Here is an 18302-nt window from a genome sequence, read left to right as displayed (position 1 = left end):
ATCCCCAACATCCTTTTCTCGCCCCCTTTTGTTCCATGTAGATGATGTCATTGGTAGAACAGAATGTCAAACACTCATCTGTCTAGTATCATAGTTCTCCCTCTGCAGAACCATGCAGGTACATCATAGTGTCAAGAAGATTGTTAGAAGAATAAAAGGAAGGACCTGGAGAAGCGTTTCCAGAACTGGTTTTAAATGACATCTGAAAACTGTTTTATGATTTAGTGATGACACTAGATATGTGAGCACTGTCTCCTCTACCCATGGTTCCTCCAGGTTACAGTCACAGGGTGTAGACCACATCTGTTCATAACATCACTTTCACATCTGGAATCAAACTGTTTTTCATTTTGTTTGAAGATTTTATTCTGTTTGATAAATGTTTCTTTTTTGTTCAGTTCAAACTTTGAGCTTTGATCTAAAATCTGATTTGATCTTTTTTTAACTGACAATGATTATAATGATTATAATTCTAATATTATTATTATTATTATTATTACCAGGGCTGTGGGAGTGTTCCAGGTGTCCCAGGCTAGTGTGTTTAATGATTTTATAGATCAGTTCTCCTGGTTCACTGTCCTTATCAGTGGATGACAGCTGTAGAGTGGTTAGTTTCTTCATGGAGTTTTCATCCAGTACCAGACCTTTATTAACCACCACAGTGGGAGGGAGATGGTCCTCTACAACAGAAAGGGTTAGCATTAGCATCTTTTTTAACCCTCCTATTATTCTCAGGTATTACTAATACATTTTATTCTATTTATCTCCTTAAAATCATTATATATAATGTGTATGCACTGTCCACTAAACATAAATATAAGCTCCGCCTCACATGAACACTTTACATCAGCAGTTATAAATAAAAGAAACAATCACTCATAAACATAAACAATGAAAAGCTACTACGTTAGCATTATAGCTAAAGTAGATATATATAAAAATAAACCAATGAAAGCGTACCCAGCACACTGATGAAGAACGACTGATGGATGAGTTTATTTCCCTCTGGATCAACAACGTCAAAGGTTAAAGACACACTTCCTCCTTTCTCTCCTTTATCATGGCTGTACTGTAGGTGGCCTGGAACACACACATATACATACATACAGTATATATACATATATATATACAGTATATATACATATATATATACAGTTTATATACATATATACAGTATATATACATATATACAGTACTGTATATATGTATATATACTGTATATATATGTATATATATATAATGTTAAATAGTAAGTGATGATAAAAAAGTGTGTTTAATGGAGATTATATATTTACAGTGGGTAACGAAGATTTTAAGTTTAAAGCTATTGTAAAAAAAACATGTAAGAAAATAAACTATTAAAAAAAGAATAAAAAAATAAACTAAAATCAATGAGAATTTTCTTTGAAATCAAACTGTGTGAAAGTTACTTAAAGGTGATTTTATTCACTTATTCACTGATGAAGATAAAAAATATCTTTACATAACGTCACAAATAGAAAACTTTAACATTAGACATACAGTAATACCATGTGTGTTGTATATTCTACATTAGAGTTACTTTAGGGATAGGGCCACTAGTATTAATCAGTATTAATGAATTAATAAAGTAAATAATTTACAACTATAATCATTCTCTTCATAATGTTGAGTTTACTGTGAAATTATTTTGAGTGACAGATTTGAAAATCTACAGATTAATCTAGAAAATTAAACGAGTCACTAGAAAATACATTTTAATCTTTGTAAAAATGTAATAAAAGATTATTTCAATGTAATCTCACACAAACACACACACATACACATACACACACACACACACACATCAACACACACACACACACACACACACATCAACACACACACACACACACACACACACACACAGATACACACACACACAAACACACACACATACACACACACACACATCAACACACACACACACACACACACACACACACACATCAACACACACACACACACACATCAACACACACACACACACACACACACACACACACACACACACACAGATACACACACACACAGACACACACACAGATACACACACACACACAGACACACACACACACACACAAACACAGACACACACATCAACACACACACACACACACACACACAAACATACACACACACACACAATCACACAGACACACACACAGACACACACACACAAACACACACACACATCAACACACACAGACACACTCACACACACACATAGACAGACAGACACACACACAGACACACACACACAAACACACACACACATCAACACACACAGACACACTCACACACACACATAGACAGACAGACACACACACAGACACACACACACACACATACACACACAGACACACACACATACACACACACATCAACACACACATACACACACAGACACACACACACACACGCAAACACACACACATCAACACACACACAGACACCCACCCACACACACACACACACACACACACACACACACACACACACACACACACACACACACACACACACACACACGCATACACACACAGACACACACACACACACACATCAACACACACACACACCCACACACACACACACACACACACACACACACTCAGACACACACACACACACACACACACACACACATCAACACACACACAGACACCCACACACACACACACACACACACACACACACATAGACAGACACACACACACAGACACACACACACCCACACACACACACACACACAGACACACAGACACACAGACACACACACAGACACACACACACACCTTTGTTGATGTCCTCCTGATAGAAGGTGTGTGTAGGTCCATGAGCTGAGACCTTGTCCACGTGTCCGTCCTGACTCAGCAGTATTTGACCAACAGGAGGGTCTTTAGTGATAAAGTACAGTAATCTATTACTGTCTGAGTCTGTGTCTGTAGCTTTAAGGTTCTGATCAGTGATCTTTGATGATGATCCTACAGGAATAAAAACACTTTATTTATAGCTGCTCTTTATTGATTTATGATTGTGGTAAATCTGACCTGATAGTAGTTGTAATCCTCTGTTGATGGTAATACGTGGTCCTTCACCCCTCCTAGGGTCCATGGTGAACTCCAGATGGGCTGAGTGTGTGTAGATCCCATCAGTGATGGTGAACCCTACTTCATCCTCTTTGTGGGGGGTCAGGTCCAGTTTTAGGGTGTAGACTATCAGCTGATCAATAACGTCCTGATAGGTGAAGGTATGGCCCAGCGTTAGGACACGCCCCTTCTCCAGGGGCTGGGACTGGAACTGACGTCTGCGCAGCTTACCTGGAGGATATATACATAGTACACAGTACATAGTACACAGTACACAGTACACAGTACATAGTACACAGTACATAGTATATAGTACACAGTACACAGTACATAGTATATAGTACACAGTACACAGTACATAGTACATAGTACATAGCACACAGTACACAATACATAGTACATAGTACACAGTACACAGTACACAGTACATAGTACAAGGTACATAGTACACAGTACATAGTACACAGTACATAGTATATAGTACACAGTACACAGTACATAGTACATAGTACACAGTACACAGTACATAGTACACAGTACATAGTACACAGTACACAGTACATAGTACATAGTACATAGTACACAGTACACAGTGTACTATGTAGTATGTACTATATACTATATACTATGTAGTATGTACTATGTACTATGTACTATGTACTATATACTATATACTATATACTATGTAGTATATACTATATACTATATCCTATGTAGTATGTACTATGTACTACGTACTATATACTATATACTATGTAGTATGTACTATGTACTATATACTATATACTATATACTATATACTATGTAGTATATACTATATACTATATACTATGTAGTATGTACTATGTACTATATACTATATACTATATACTATGTACTATATACTATATACTATATACTATATACTATGTAGTATGTACTATATACTATATACTATATACTATGTAGTATGTACTATGTACTATATACTATGTACTATGTACTATATACTATGTAGTATGTACTATGTACTATATACTATATACTATGTAGTATGTACTATGTACTATATACTATATACTATGTAGTATATACTATATACTATATACTATGTAGTATGTACTATGTACTATATACTATATACTATGTAGTATATACTATATACTATATACTATGTAGTATGTACTATGTACTATATAGTATATAGTATATACTATATACTATGTACTATGTACTATATACTATATACTATGTAGTGTGTACTATGTACTATATAGTATATACTATATACTATGTACTATGTACTATGTACTATATACTATATACTATGTACTATGTACTATATACTATATACTATATACTATGTACTATGTAGTATATACTATATACTATATACTATATACTATGTACTATGTAGTATATAGTATATACTATATACTATGTACTATGTAGTATATACTATATACTATATACTATGTACTATGTACTATGTACTATATACTATATACTATATACTATATACTATGTACTATATACTATATAGTATATACTATGTAGTATGTACTATATACTATATACTATATACTATGTAGTATATACTATGTACTATATACTATATACTATGTAGTATGTACTATGTACTATATACTATATACTATGTAGTATGTACTATGTACTATATACTATATACTATGTAGTATGTACTATGTACTATGTACTATATAGTATATACTATGTACTATGTACTATATACTATGTACTATGTACTATGTACTATATACTATATACTATATACTATGTACTATGTACTATGTAGTATATACTATATACTATATACTATATACTATGTAGTATATACTATATACTATGTACTATGTACTATATACTATATACTATAAACTATATACTATGTACTATATACTATATACTATATACTATGTACTATATACTATATACTATGTAGTATATACTATGTACTATGTACTATATACTATATACTATATACTATGTAGTATATACTATGTACTATGTACTATATACTATATACTATATACTATGTAGTATATAATATATACTATGTACTATATACTATGTAGTATGTACTATGTACTATGTACTATGTACTATGTACTATGTACTATATACTTATATACTATATACTATGTAGTATGTACTATATACTATGTAGTATATACTATATACTATGTAGTATGTACTATGTACTATATACTATATACTATATACTATGTAGTATGTAGTATGTACTATGTACTATATAGTATATACTATATAATATGTACTATGTACTATGTACTATATACTATATAGTATGTACTATGTACTATGTACTATATACTATATACTATGTACTATGTACTATGTAGTATATACTATATACTATATACTATGTACTATGTAGTATATACTATATACTATGTACTATGTACTATGTAGTATATACTATATACTATATACTATATACTATATACTATGTACTATATACTATATACTATATACTATATACTATGTAGTATGTACTATGTACTATATACTTATATACTATATACTATGTAGTATGTACTATATACTATATACTATGTAGTATGTACTATATACTATGTAGTATGTACTATGTACTATATACTATATACTATGTAGTATGTACTATGTACTATATAGTATATACTATATACTATGTAGTATATACTATATACTATGTACTATGTACTATATACTATATACTATATACTATGTAGTATATACTATATACTATGTAGTATGTACTATGTACTATGTACTATATACTTATATACTATATACTATGTAGTATGTACTATATTACTATATTACTATGTAGTATATACTATATACTATGTAGTATGTACTATGTACTATATACTATATACTATATACTATGTAGTATGTACTATGTACTATATAGTATATACTATATACTATGTACTATGTACTATGGACTATATACTATACTATGTACTCTGTACTATGTACTATGTACTATGTACTATATACTATGTACTATGTAGTATATACTATGTACTATATACTATGTAGTATATACTATATACTATATACTATGTACTATGTAGTATATACTATATACTATATACTATGTAGTATATACTATATACTATATACTATGTACTATGTACTATGTAGTATATACTATATACTATATACTATGTACTATGTACTATGTAGTATATACTATGTACTATATACTATGTAGTATATACTATATACTATATACTATGTACTATGTACTATGTAGTATATACTATATACTATATACTATGTAGTATATACTATATACTATATACTATGTACTATGTACTATGTAGTATATACTATATACTATATGCTATGTAGTATATACTATATACTATATACTATGTACTATGTACTATGTACCATGTAGAGGGAAAAAGACATTAGACAGGGTCTATTGTAACCTGAAGCAGGCTATGAGTCTATAACCCTCCCTACCCTGGTCCCATCTGATCACATCTTCACTGTTCATGGTCCCAGCCTCCAAAGCCCTCAGGAGAAGAATAAGACCAGCCACAAGAACTGTAAAGAACCTGTACAGTATACTACTACTGAAGTAGTTGTCCATAACACTGTGGTTGATCACCTGGAGATGGATGAATACTTCTGAGGACTGATCTACATCCAGACAACATCACAGTAGAAAAAACACATCAAGGTGTTCAACAAGAAAAAACCCTGGATGACGGTGGAGGTGTGGTCACTTACAGCATCACCAGAGGAACCCTGAGGAGAGGGATTAAGAGGGGCTACCACAGGAAGGAGGACAACCATCTGGATGACAACAAGGGCTTACAGCAGCTACCAACCACCAGGACAGCTCTGCAAACATCTCACTGGTGGAAGAGCTCAACCACTTTTAACCCACTTCAAGGTAGAGAGGCCCCACCCAGACCCCCAACCTCAAGGTCCCCCAGCAGCACCGACTCATCTGAGCTGCAGGAACATCAAATGAGGAAGGTTCTAAAGGTTCTAAACCCTCACAAAGCAGTGGGATCAGATGGAACCAGATAAGGTTCTCAGGGTTCCTAATGAGGATCTCTAACACCTCTCTGGAACTGGCCATGGTCCCATCCTGCCTGAAAGTCCCACCATTGTTCCTGAATGACTACAGACCAGTGGAACTAACATCTGTGGAACCCAGTTATTTCACTGAATTGTTGGGAACGTGGTACGTGCTATTCACCGCTTGTTTGTATTTCCATTGTGTTCCCCTAGGGGTACATGTACCCCCATTTGAGAAACACTGGACTAAGACACCAGGTGGGGGCCATCCAGCCCTAGAGCCACAGTTTGTTTTAAAAGTGAAAAATAAATGAGTGAAGCTTTCATCAAACCTGAATTCCTATATTTTGTCATTAATACAGATATAAATATTATACATGTTAGAGCTCACCATTGGTAGGAACTTTAGTGATGGTGAAGGTGATTTCACTTTCAGGTGTGTCGTTGTCATGGATACTGAGAGATGAGTTAGTGATGATAACTCCAGAGTTTTCCTCTACGTGGATGATGCTGACTGACACCACAGGTTCTTTATCCTCTATACTCTGCTGTAGAGATAAATAACATATAAATATATATTATAAAAACATAATTTATCCTCTATACTCTGCTGTAGAGATAAATAACATATAAATATATATTATAAAAACATAATTTATCCTCTATACTCTGCTGTAGAGATAAATAACATATAAATATATACTGTAAAAACATAATTTATCCTCTATACTCTGCTGTAAAGATAAATAACATATAAATATATATTATAAAACATAATTTATCCTCTATACTCTGCTGTAGAGATAAATAACATATAAATATATACTGTAAAAACATAATTTATCCTCTATACTCTGCTGTAAAGATAAATAACATATAAATATATATTATAAAAACATAATTTATCCTCTATACTCTGCTGTAAAGATAAATAACATATAAATATATACTGTAAAAACATAATTTATCCTCTATACTCTGCTGTAAAGATAAATAACATAAATATATATATACTGTAAAAACATAATTTATCCTCTATACTCTGCTGTAGAGATAAATAACATATAAATATATACTGTAAAAACATAATTTATCCTCTATACTCTGCTGTAGAGATAAATAACATATAAATATATACTGTAAAAACATAATTTATCCTCTATACTCTGCTGTAAAGATAAATAACATATAAATATATACTGTAAAAACATAATTTATCCTCTATACTCTGCTGTAAAGATAAATAACATAAATATATATATACTGTAAAAACATAATTTATCCTCTATACTCTGCTGTAGAGATAAATAACATATAAATATATACTGTAAAAACATAATTTATCCTCTATACTCTGCTGTAAAGATAAATAACATATAAATATATACTGTAAAAACATAATTTATCCTCTATACTCTGCTGTAGAGATAAATAACATATAAATATATATTATAAAAACATAATTTATCCTCTATACTCTGCTGTAAAGATAAATAACATATAAATATATATTATAAAAACATAATTTATCCTCTATACTCTGCTGTAGAGATAAATAACATAAATATATATATACTGTAAAAACACAGGGTTGTTCTATTATTCTGTATGAATTATGACATAAACAGATTAAATCAACAATAAGTATGTACAGTATTAAATATGTCACAGCCACATTTAACTAAACTTGCTTATAGGATTAATTGTCGTATTGTAAATATGAGAATTATAATAAAACATATTAATGTGTGTATACCTGTATGTCTATCTCTACAGTGAAGGCCTCTGTGTGTCTCTGACCATCACTGATATAAAGGCTGAACAGGTCCTGCTGGGGGTTGGGTTCTCGCTGACGGTCCTGGACGTAGAACATGTGACCAGACGTCAGGTCGTCCACAGAAAACGGTTCTTCAGGGGTCACGACCTTTGAGCTCCCAAATGAAACACCTGATGGAATTATAGAAAACACAAGTATTAGGTTATTAAAAATAGTCATAATTACAAGTTCTTTTTGACTTTTGTTTCCAATATGTTATGGTTTCATTGACTTTGATCTCCTTTATTATTTATTATTATTTCTAAATGTGATTATTATGTTTCTTACCTTTCTTGGTGTTTTCTATAAATCCATATTTAGGAGGAGAAACGAGCCAGATGAGAAGGTCTGTTCTGGGTGTTTCTACGTCTGATACCATGATGTGATTGGTTGATAACTGGACACGCCCACCTTCATGGACCTGACATCAGCGTTAATAGAGCAGTATTTTACAGTAATCAGTTATTTTAGATCGGATGCTAATGATTGGGTTTCTACTGTAAAATAACCACATGTTAAATATTTAGAATATACATAAGTACACATTGAGCAGCAGGTTGGTCATGGATTTATTCTTTAGATTTCACTGTGAAATGTTACTTTGATATGATATCAGTGTGAAATGTACATTTTTATTCAATGATTATATCTTATACTGTTAAAATTAAAGTTTGTTTAGTTAAAATCATAATAGAAGAGCTAATTTGCATATATCTGATGTTAGTTATATTTCATAGATCAGAATAACACTCACACCCTCAAAAATATGAATAAAAAGTCAATCAACCCGTACTGATGAATGTCACATAAATATTAGTTTAATTAACTCATTTTTGTTAGGATCACCTAAAATATCTAGTAATAAAATAAATACATTACTGATTAAAACATTCATTTTTTAAAACTTTAAAACACAATCTCATCTGTATTTTATACTTTTACTTTCTCAAATATAAATCAATTTCAAATAAAATGCAGTATAAACATCTGAGCTAGTGTAACTCAGGATTTAATAAAACAAACAAGATCAAAAACCAATTCTAGATGAAAACAGTGTTTTTGGGGTCACAGTCCACTAAAGGCTGGAAACCATTTTACCGGTAATCAAATATATATATATTAATATTAGATTATATATATATAAAAATACTGATACATGATCTCTATCAGTATAAAAATGATAAATACGTATAATTACCTTAATTCCATTCTTAACAGTGACCACTGGTAGAGGTCTGGGTGTAGATGTGACGGTGATGGTGAACATCTGGTTGTCAAGGTGATTTTTATCTCCATCATGAACAACAAAGTGGAAGATGTCAGTGATGGGCTGACTTCCTGTTTCTATGGAGGTGATGTACCTGGAATATTAGAAATATTCATGAGTTTTTACTGTGATTGTTTTAATGTGTGTGTGTGTCAATGACCATTCTATATTTCTATAAACATTTCTACTACTAACACATCCTCGTCCTTCACTCTAACATCTGTGTGTTTCTCTATAATCTAGAGTTTAGTTTTCTGCTCAGAGCCACCGTCTATAAACCCCACAGTTTATTTTTTATCTCTTAATAATAAACTTTTATTGTATTTATTTATGACACACTATTGTTTATTTCAGGGTGTTTCTAAAGCATAATTATGACTGTGTGATAAACATAGTGAGAATAAAATACTTTAAACTACAACTAAATGCATGAAAAACTCCCAATAATAAATGATGATGAAATATAACAGTAATAAGTGTGTTAATGTTATAGATGTTTTATAATAGATGTTAGACCTGATCCTGTGCTGGTTGATGTCTTCCATGGTGAAGGAGGAGTAATCCTTTAGATCCTCCTTAGATCTGCTCAGGGTTCCATACATGGGAACAGACACCAGCTGGATTATAATCTGATCATCATGGCTCGTATCGTCCTGATCAATAAAATAAATACATGTCATAAGATGAGGAATAACAATTACATTATATAGAAACAATGTCATGTAATAAACTGTGTCTACATTATGTATAACTCACAGTTAAAAACATTTATTAACTAAATACCACAAACTATTGATTAACTAAACCTGCACAAACAAAGTAACATTCATATAATGTGTTTGACTCTAATAAATACATATTAGGAGAAGATACAAATAGATGAATATAATAATAATATCATATACTGTAGCTCACACAATAGAAGTCAGATTATTACTGTCACAGCTTTACATGAAATAAACAACTTCAGATATTTATCAGGTCAAACATTTTGAAATGTGAAGAGTTGTTGTTATTAATCATGTATCATTTCATCTTCATTCTTGTTTTCCTCACAGCGTTCACGTCGTCACAGATTAACTCCCATAATCACTTTATTATGGTTGTGTTCTCATTTATTTACTGTAACAGTAATAATATGTTGAAGCTTGATTTGCTTCTTCAAATCATACAATTCAATAGTTCAAATACAATATATATATCAGCCTCATTTGTTTTGGTCGTCTTAGTAACCAGAGCTAACAAATACTTTGTTACTGTACTTAAGTAGTTTTTTCTGGCATCCATACATTACTTGAGTGTTTTTTTGTGTTTTGTTAACTTTTTACTTTTACTTCTTACTTTTTGAAACAAATATCTGTACTTTCTACTCCATACATTTAAAAAATGAAATTGTTACTTTGAAGACCTTCAAACATGATGTCACAATGTAAAAAGACTCAAACCATCAAAGCAGGAGGAGTTTTAAACATTTTCTTTACAGTTTATTTTTATAATGAGAGCTAAACTCACCAGACGTTCCATGTATCAGTTTTCTACAAGTTCTTAAAAAAATAAAAGATGTGTGGGGTTTAAAAACTTTAGGTTATGTATATAACCCCAGTTCTATGAGTAATATACAGTAAGTGAGATGTCTCACTATGGGATGTGACCTCTGTCTTCATTCCTCAGAATCATTTATTTCAATCTGCCAATCCTGATTGGCCGCTAGGAGGAGACACACCTCCTACAAAAGAAGGACACGGACAGACGTGCACTATTCAAATTAAGCACCTCCTCTCCTCGTTCGAGAAAGAAGGTTGTCTGGTGAGACATCTCACTTATATTACACATAGAACCAGTGTTATATACATAACCTAAAGTTCTATTTCATAGTATTTCGTGAGATGTGTGGGATATGGAAACTCCCCCGTAGTGCAGACGTGCTTATTGAGCGTACCAGCCTCCAGGGCAGATGTCTGATCACATCAGGACAGTAAAACTGCCCGTGCCACGCATGAGGCGGAAACGTCCAGCATGTAAAAGCTGACAAACGTGAGGGGAAAGGTCCAACCTGCCGCTACACAGATGTCCTGAACAGACACTCCCCTGAACAAAGCCCAGGATGTGACCCTGACACGGGTAAGTCAAAGCAATAGCCTCCACCACCCAGTATGACAGGTGTTGCTTAGTAACAGGCTTCCCCTTACGGGGATTGGCCTAGGAGACGAACAGCTGATCGCTCCTCCTGAGGTTCCTTGTCATATCCATATAAGTGCAGATGGCATGAACTGGACATAACACATTCATGCTGCTGTTCACCCTGTGAGGTAGAAAAGGCCAAAAGGTCAATGGGAGAACACGAGCCCACAACCTTCGGCACAAAGACCAGGTTGGGTCTCAGGATGATTCTCGCATCACCTGGGAAAAGCTGAGCGCACGACGGATGAACTGAGAGAGCATGGATGTCACTGACACTCTTGGCTGAAGCCAGAGCCAGTAACAAGACAGCCTTAAGAGAGGCAAACTTCAGGCCCACCTCCTCCAGTGGTTTGAAAGGAGGAGGTTTAGGTCCCTCCAAAACCACCGTCAGACCCCACGGTGACACCAGTGGTCTGGACACGGGGAGGAGCCAACGTGCTCCCTTCAAAAACTGGCAGATCAGCGGGGGCTGACTGGCCGACTTATCCCCAAAGCCAACGTGACAGATGGTGATCGCCGCCAAATACACTTTTACAGTGTTACAGGCTTTGTTTTTGTCAATCAGGTCCTGCAGAAATGATTGACAAAAACCCTGCGCAGCGGGAGCTGCCAGGGACGAGCACACAGCAGTAAATGTCCACCAGCCACAGTGGAGCCACCAGGATTGGTGTGTGTCCGCATTAGAGCCAATGGGGGGAATGTACGCGCGGACAATCGTGTGGTAGTGCGTCTGCGCTGAGGGGAGCTTCCGTGCTGCACAAGGAGAAGAACATTGCGCACTGCACATTTTTTCTCCCCCAGCGAACAGGTCCACCTCGGCCCATTCGTAACGAGCTCACAGATGCTGCACCACCTCTGGGGAGATCACCTTCCTGGACGTATCGATGCACATAGGCACTCCGTCCGTCAAGAAGCCCGGGACACGCCAGTGGCGCAAAGCCGAGCCGCACTCTGGCGCAACCGAGACCCTCCGTGCGCCATGACGCACAGGATCGAGCCCATGTGAGGCCCCCCACAGTTGGAAATTCCTCATGTGTCCCAGAGCATCACGCTCCCTTGGTGAGAGAGGCTTCAGCTTCCATCATTGTGTGACACAGTTAGGAGAGCAGGTGGCAAGCTTACGCTACCATGAGGCAGCTAGCACATGGTGCTAGCAGGAATGCAGGCCAACGCGTGCTGGACCGTCAGCTTTCGCTTTTGTCCGAAGCTCGAATACCGTAGTATCTGGAGCTGGAGCCGAGCTACACACTTTCGTGAGCGCCCAGAGGGAGGACCGACGTGTGCACGGACCCATAGGTGCCGAGGGCAACAGCAAGGTCAACGCTGCGCTGAGGTCAACGCACCGGCCTTGCGGCAAGGAGCGTGCAGCGGGGCTAACACCGGAGTGAAAGAGCGGCTGGAGACCAACGTGTGCCGGAGCAACAGCGATGGAAGGAGCCTTCAGCCGGAGCTGAGGCTCAGAGGTTCACTACCTTTCAGCAGCAAAGATCAGCACCGACCAAACAAAGCAAGGTAACAGCTGTATTTCACACACTTCACCTGTTGTGGTCCAGAGCAGGCGCTAGTTCTGCCAGCGTCCAGCGACTAGAATAAAGAGACTCCACCTGTGGACAGTTCAACTGGCAAAAAAAACAGAAAATAGCTGAAAGGAGAGGAGGTGTGTGAATAGTGCACGTCTGTCCGTATCCTTTTATAGGAGGTGGGTCTCCCCCTAATGGACGGACGCGCTTCACCGGCCAATCAGGATTGGCAGATTGAAATAAATGCTTCTGAGGAATGCAGACAGATTGCATCCCATAGTGAGACATCTCACCAAATATTATCAAATAGAACGGTGTTTTATTATTGAAGGGACAAATGTTTTATGTTTATTTTTTTACTTAAAGGATTAACTTCAATATTTTTGTTTCTACCAGAGTCATTTTTTATTCAAGTATCTATACTTTTACCTGTGAGTACACCCCCATAAATAAATAAATAAAGAAATAAATAAATAAATACATAAATAAATAAATAAATAAATAAATAAATAAATAAATACATAAATAAATAAATACATAAATAAATAAATACATAAATAATTACATAAATAAATAAATAAATAAATAAATAAATAAATAAATAAATAAATAAATAAATAAATAAATAAATAAATAAATACATAAATAAATAAATACATAAATAAATAAATACATAAATAAATACATAAATAAATAAATAAATAAATAAATAAATAAATAAATAAATAAATAAATAGTGTAACTCACGCTGTAGGCCAGGTGTGAACGTCTCAGGATAGAGCTGCTCTTCTCTCCTACTGTCATAGACAGAGAGGCTTTGGGGTCTTTTTGTGGCCCCTGGTTCTCTGATCCTAGAACCACAACCTGTACTACTGTGGTTGCCATGGAGATACCATCACTAACAGTGAAAGTGATGAAGTCATCCTGTGTAGAGAGGCCAGCATGGTGGTATACCAGGACATTATGTGTGATGTCACTGAAGGTAAACGTGTCACCTGACAATAAAAATATAGAAATAAATACATGAGTTTGTCCAGTCTGAAACACACACACACTATCTGTCCTGTGGATGTGTGTGTGTTATCGTACCATTAGTGATGAGTGTGTTAGTGTGTGAGTCTGTCCTCATCAGTTCACCGTGAACAGGAGATTCAATGACTTCAAACTCTAGTTCATCAGGAGACGTATCAGCATCACTGACAGCTAGCTGTGATCCACCTACACACACACACACACACACACACACACACACAGTATCAGCATCACTGACAGCTAGCTGTGATCCACCTACACACACACACACACACACACACACACACACACACACACAGTATCAGCATCACTGACAGCTAGCTGTGATCCACCTACACACACACACACCACACACACACACACACACACAGTATCAGCATCACTGACAGCTAGCTGTGATCCACCTACACACACACACACACACACACACACACACACAGTATCAGCATCACTGACAGCTAGCTGTGATCCACCTACACACACACACACACACACACACACACACACAACACACACAGTATCAGCATCACTGACAGCTAGCTGTGATCCACCTACACACACACACACACACACACACACACACACACAGTATCAGCATCACTGACAGCTAGCTGTGATCCACCTACACACACACACACACACACACACACACACACACACACACACACACACAGTATCAGCATCACTGACAGCTAGCTGTGATCCACCTACACACACACACACACACACACACACTCACACACACACACACACACACACACACACACACACACACACACACACACACACACACACACACACACTCACACGCACACACACACTCACACACACACACACACACACTCACACACACGCACACACACTCACACACTCACACACTCACACACACACCTACACACCTACACACACACACACACACATGCACACGCACACGCACACACGCACCTACACACCTACACACACACACACACATGCACACGCACACGCACACACGCACCTACACACCTACACACCCACACACTCACACACACACACAGTATCAGCATCACTGACAGCTAGCTGTGATCCACCTACACACACACACACACACACACATGCACACTCACACGCACGCACACACACACACACACTCACACACTCACACACTCACGCACCTACACACCTACACACCTACACACACACACACACACACACACACACACACACACACACACACACACACACACACACACACACACGCACACACGCACCTACACACACACACACAGCTACACACACACACACACACACACCTAAACACACACACACACACACCTACACACACACACCTAAACACACACACACACACACACACACCTAAACACACACACACACACACAACACACAACACACACACGCACACACACACACACACTCACACACTCACACACACGCACCTACACACCTACACACACACACACACACCTAAACACACACACACCTACACACACACACACAGGGTTAATAAAGTGGGTTCTCACCAATAGAAGCGTTCTCTCCATATCTAACCTCTAGAACTGGGTCTAGAACCTGAAACACTGGAGGCTGCTGATGATTGGACAATAACAGAACAGTAAAGTCCATCTCAGGAGTCGTATGTTCTCCATCTGATACTGAAATAGAAATAAAACATTCACAAAGAATGTAGAAATGTAAAAACAGATTAAACAGATGTTTACCTGTGAAGAACACACTCAGTGACTCTGGTAGACCTGCAGACATAGTACCAGTGTTAGGAGACACACAATCATCTGTGTAGCATGTTAACAGTATGTCATGTGACCTATGAAGGAGTACTGGTAGAGCTCCTGTAGGTGAGGTGGAGCCTGTGGAGGTCTGTAGATGATGTTTCCATGGTTGACGTCATGCTGAGTGAAGTGTTTGACAGGTGAGTAGGGTCTATCTCTGTGCTCTATGGACCCTACCATAGAAACAACAGAAGACGTTTAGTGTGTGTCCATGAAAAACCTCAGTCCTGCATGTTTTAGATGATTAATGTATTAAACACAAACATTAGAGCATTATAAAGAGATATTGACTGTAATTAGATGTGTTTTAGTGATAAAAACGTGTCGGAAAGACACCCCCCCCCCCCCCCCCCCACCCCTCCAGCCCCCCAAGTTCTCTGCAAATCAAAACATACTCTAAACAAAGAAAAGTAATCAACATTAGTGTGGCTTTTAAAAACTTACATTGTGAAAAAAACAGAGTAAATGGACTTAAAAATGTAACTTTTTCAAAGATATTGTAATGTGTTGCTCTAATGTACGCCTACAGGCCACAAAGATCATAAACCATACTGACTTTATTCACTTACATAAACCCCTGCTTTCTCCTGACCTGCCACTAGGAGGCAAATTTAAAAAAAAAAGCTTTGATTATGGGCGGGGCTCCTAGAGCAGTTAAGCCACGCCTACTCTATACTATAAAATCTCCAATGAACAATCTATGCTATGCTAACTAGCTACTCATTAGTCGCTATAGCTCTAATCACTATGATCTCAGTCCAACCTACTCATCACATATTGTAGAGTCTACAGGTGATTTATAAAAGGGGCGGGGCTAACAGATGATCTCTTTCTCAACCATTACAGTCACTCCCACATTTTACAACTAAATATGACTAATGGAAATAGTTTGACTAAAATGTTGGACCAGAATGGATCAATAGCATCATTTCATACACTATACATTAGTATTCAGCAGATTTAGTTACTCTATCAGCTACAACATACTGTAAATCATTAATTACAGGTGTGTGCAGCCATTTTAGACTAAATTTAGACATTTTATAGTATATAAAGATGAAAAACAGTGGATTTCTGATGTGCATTTTACATTATTTAAAGCTTCAACTCACAACATATGCTTTATTTCACTAGGTTAATTAGTTCATTAGCAGGAGACAAAAGTATATACGTTAACACTTAGATATGAATTCTACAACTGCAGAGAAAACAATAAGTTGTAGATATGTCTACAAATGACATAAAACTCCACTTAATATGTTCTGTATGACTGTAGTTATTTTTAATTATAGTGTGTGTGTGTGTGTGTCTCACCTTGTCGTGATAACAGAGGTTTAGTAATATTATAGATGAGTTTATCATCAGGAGTTTCAGAATCAAAGAATGAAAGAGCAGCAGATGTGATCTCAGTCACCCTGTCCTCCAGAGCCTGAACACACACACACACACACACACACACACTTTACATCCTAAATGTATATACAATATAACATTATATATAAACAAATGTTCTATTGGGTAAAATATGAAATGTTATTG

General features: G+C 36.1%; 1 protein-coding gene across 1 annotated transcript in view; it reads right to left on the bottom strand.

The window, feature by feature from the left end:
• Window positions 1-18302, bottom strand: part of LOC114458846 (extracellular matrix protein FRAS1-like) — a gene marked incomplete at its 5' end in the record, with an annotated part of 29250 nt that overhangs the window by 4683 nt on the left and 6265 nt on the right. Inside the window, 15 exons of the mRNA XM_028441223.1 lie at window positions 501-680; window positions 961-1080; window positions 2817-3005; window positions 3072-3341; window positions 7552-7708; window positions 8917-9107; window positions 9265-9397; window positions 10175-10337; window positions 10760-10896; window positions 14692-14939; window positions 15034-15162; window positions 16497-16628; window positions 16695-16727; window positions 16799-16936; window positions 18078-18192. Coding sequence (XP_028297024.1) covers window positions 501-680; window positions 961-1080; window positions 2817-3005; window positions 3072-3341; window positions 7552-7708; window positions 8917-9107; window positions 9265-9397; window positions 10175-10337; window positions 10760-10896; window positions 14692-14939; window positions 15034-15162; window positions 16497-16628; window positions 16695-16727; window positions 16799-16936; window positions 18078-18192 — 2335 coding nt within the window. The remainder of the gene's footprint in view (window positions 1-500; window positions 681-960; window positions 1081-2816; window positions 3006-3071; window positions 3342-7551; window positions 7709-8916; window positions 9108-9264; window positions 9398-10174; window positions 10338-10759; window positions 10897-14691; window positions 14940-15033; window positions 15163-16496; window positions 16629-16694; window positions 16728-16798; window positions 16937-18077; window positions 18193-18302) is intronic.

This window comes from Gouania willdenowi, unplaced genomic scaffold, assembly GCF_900634775.1.
Source record: "Gouania willdenowi unplaced genomic scaffold, fGouWil2.1 scaffold_196_arrow_ctg1, whole genome shotgun sequence".
In the NCBI taxonomy this organism is placed as follows: domain Eukaryota; kingdom Metazoa; phylum Chordata; class Actinopteri; order Blenniiformes; family Gobiesocidae; genus Gouania; species Gouania willdenowi.
This window is presented reverse-complemented; position numbering and strand designations above follow the sequence as displayed.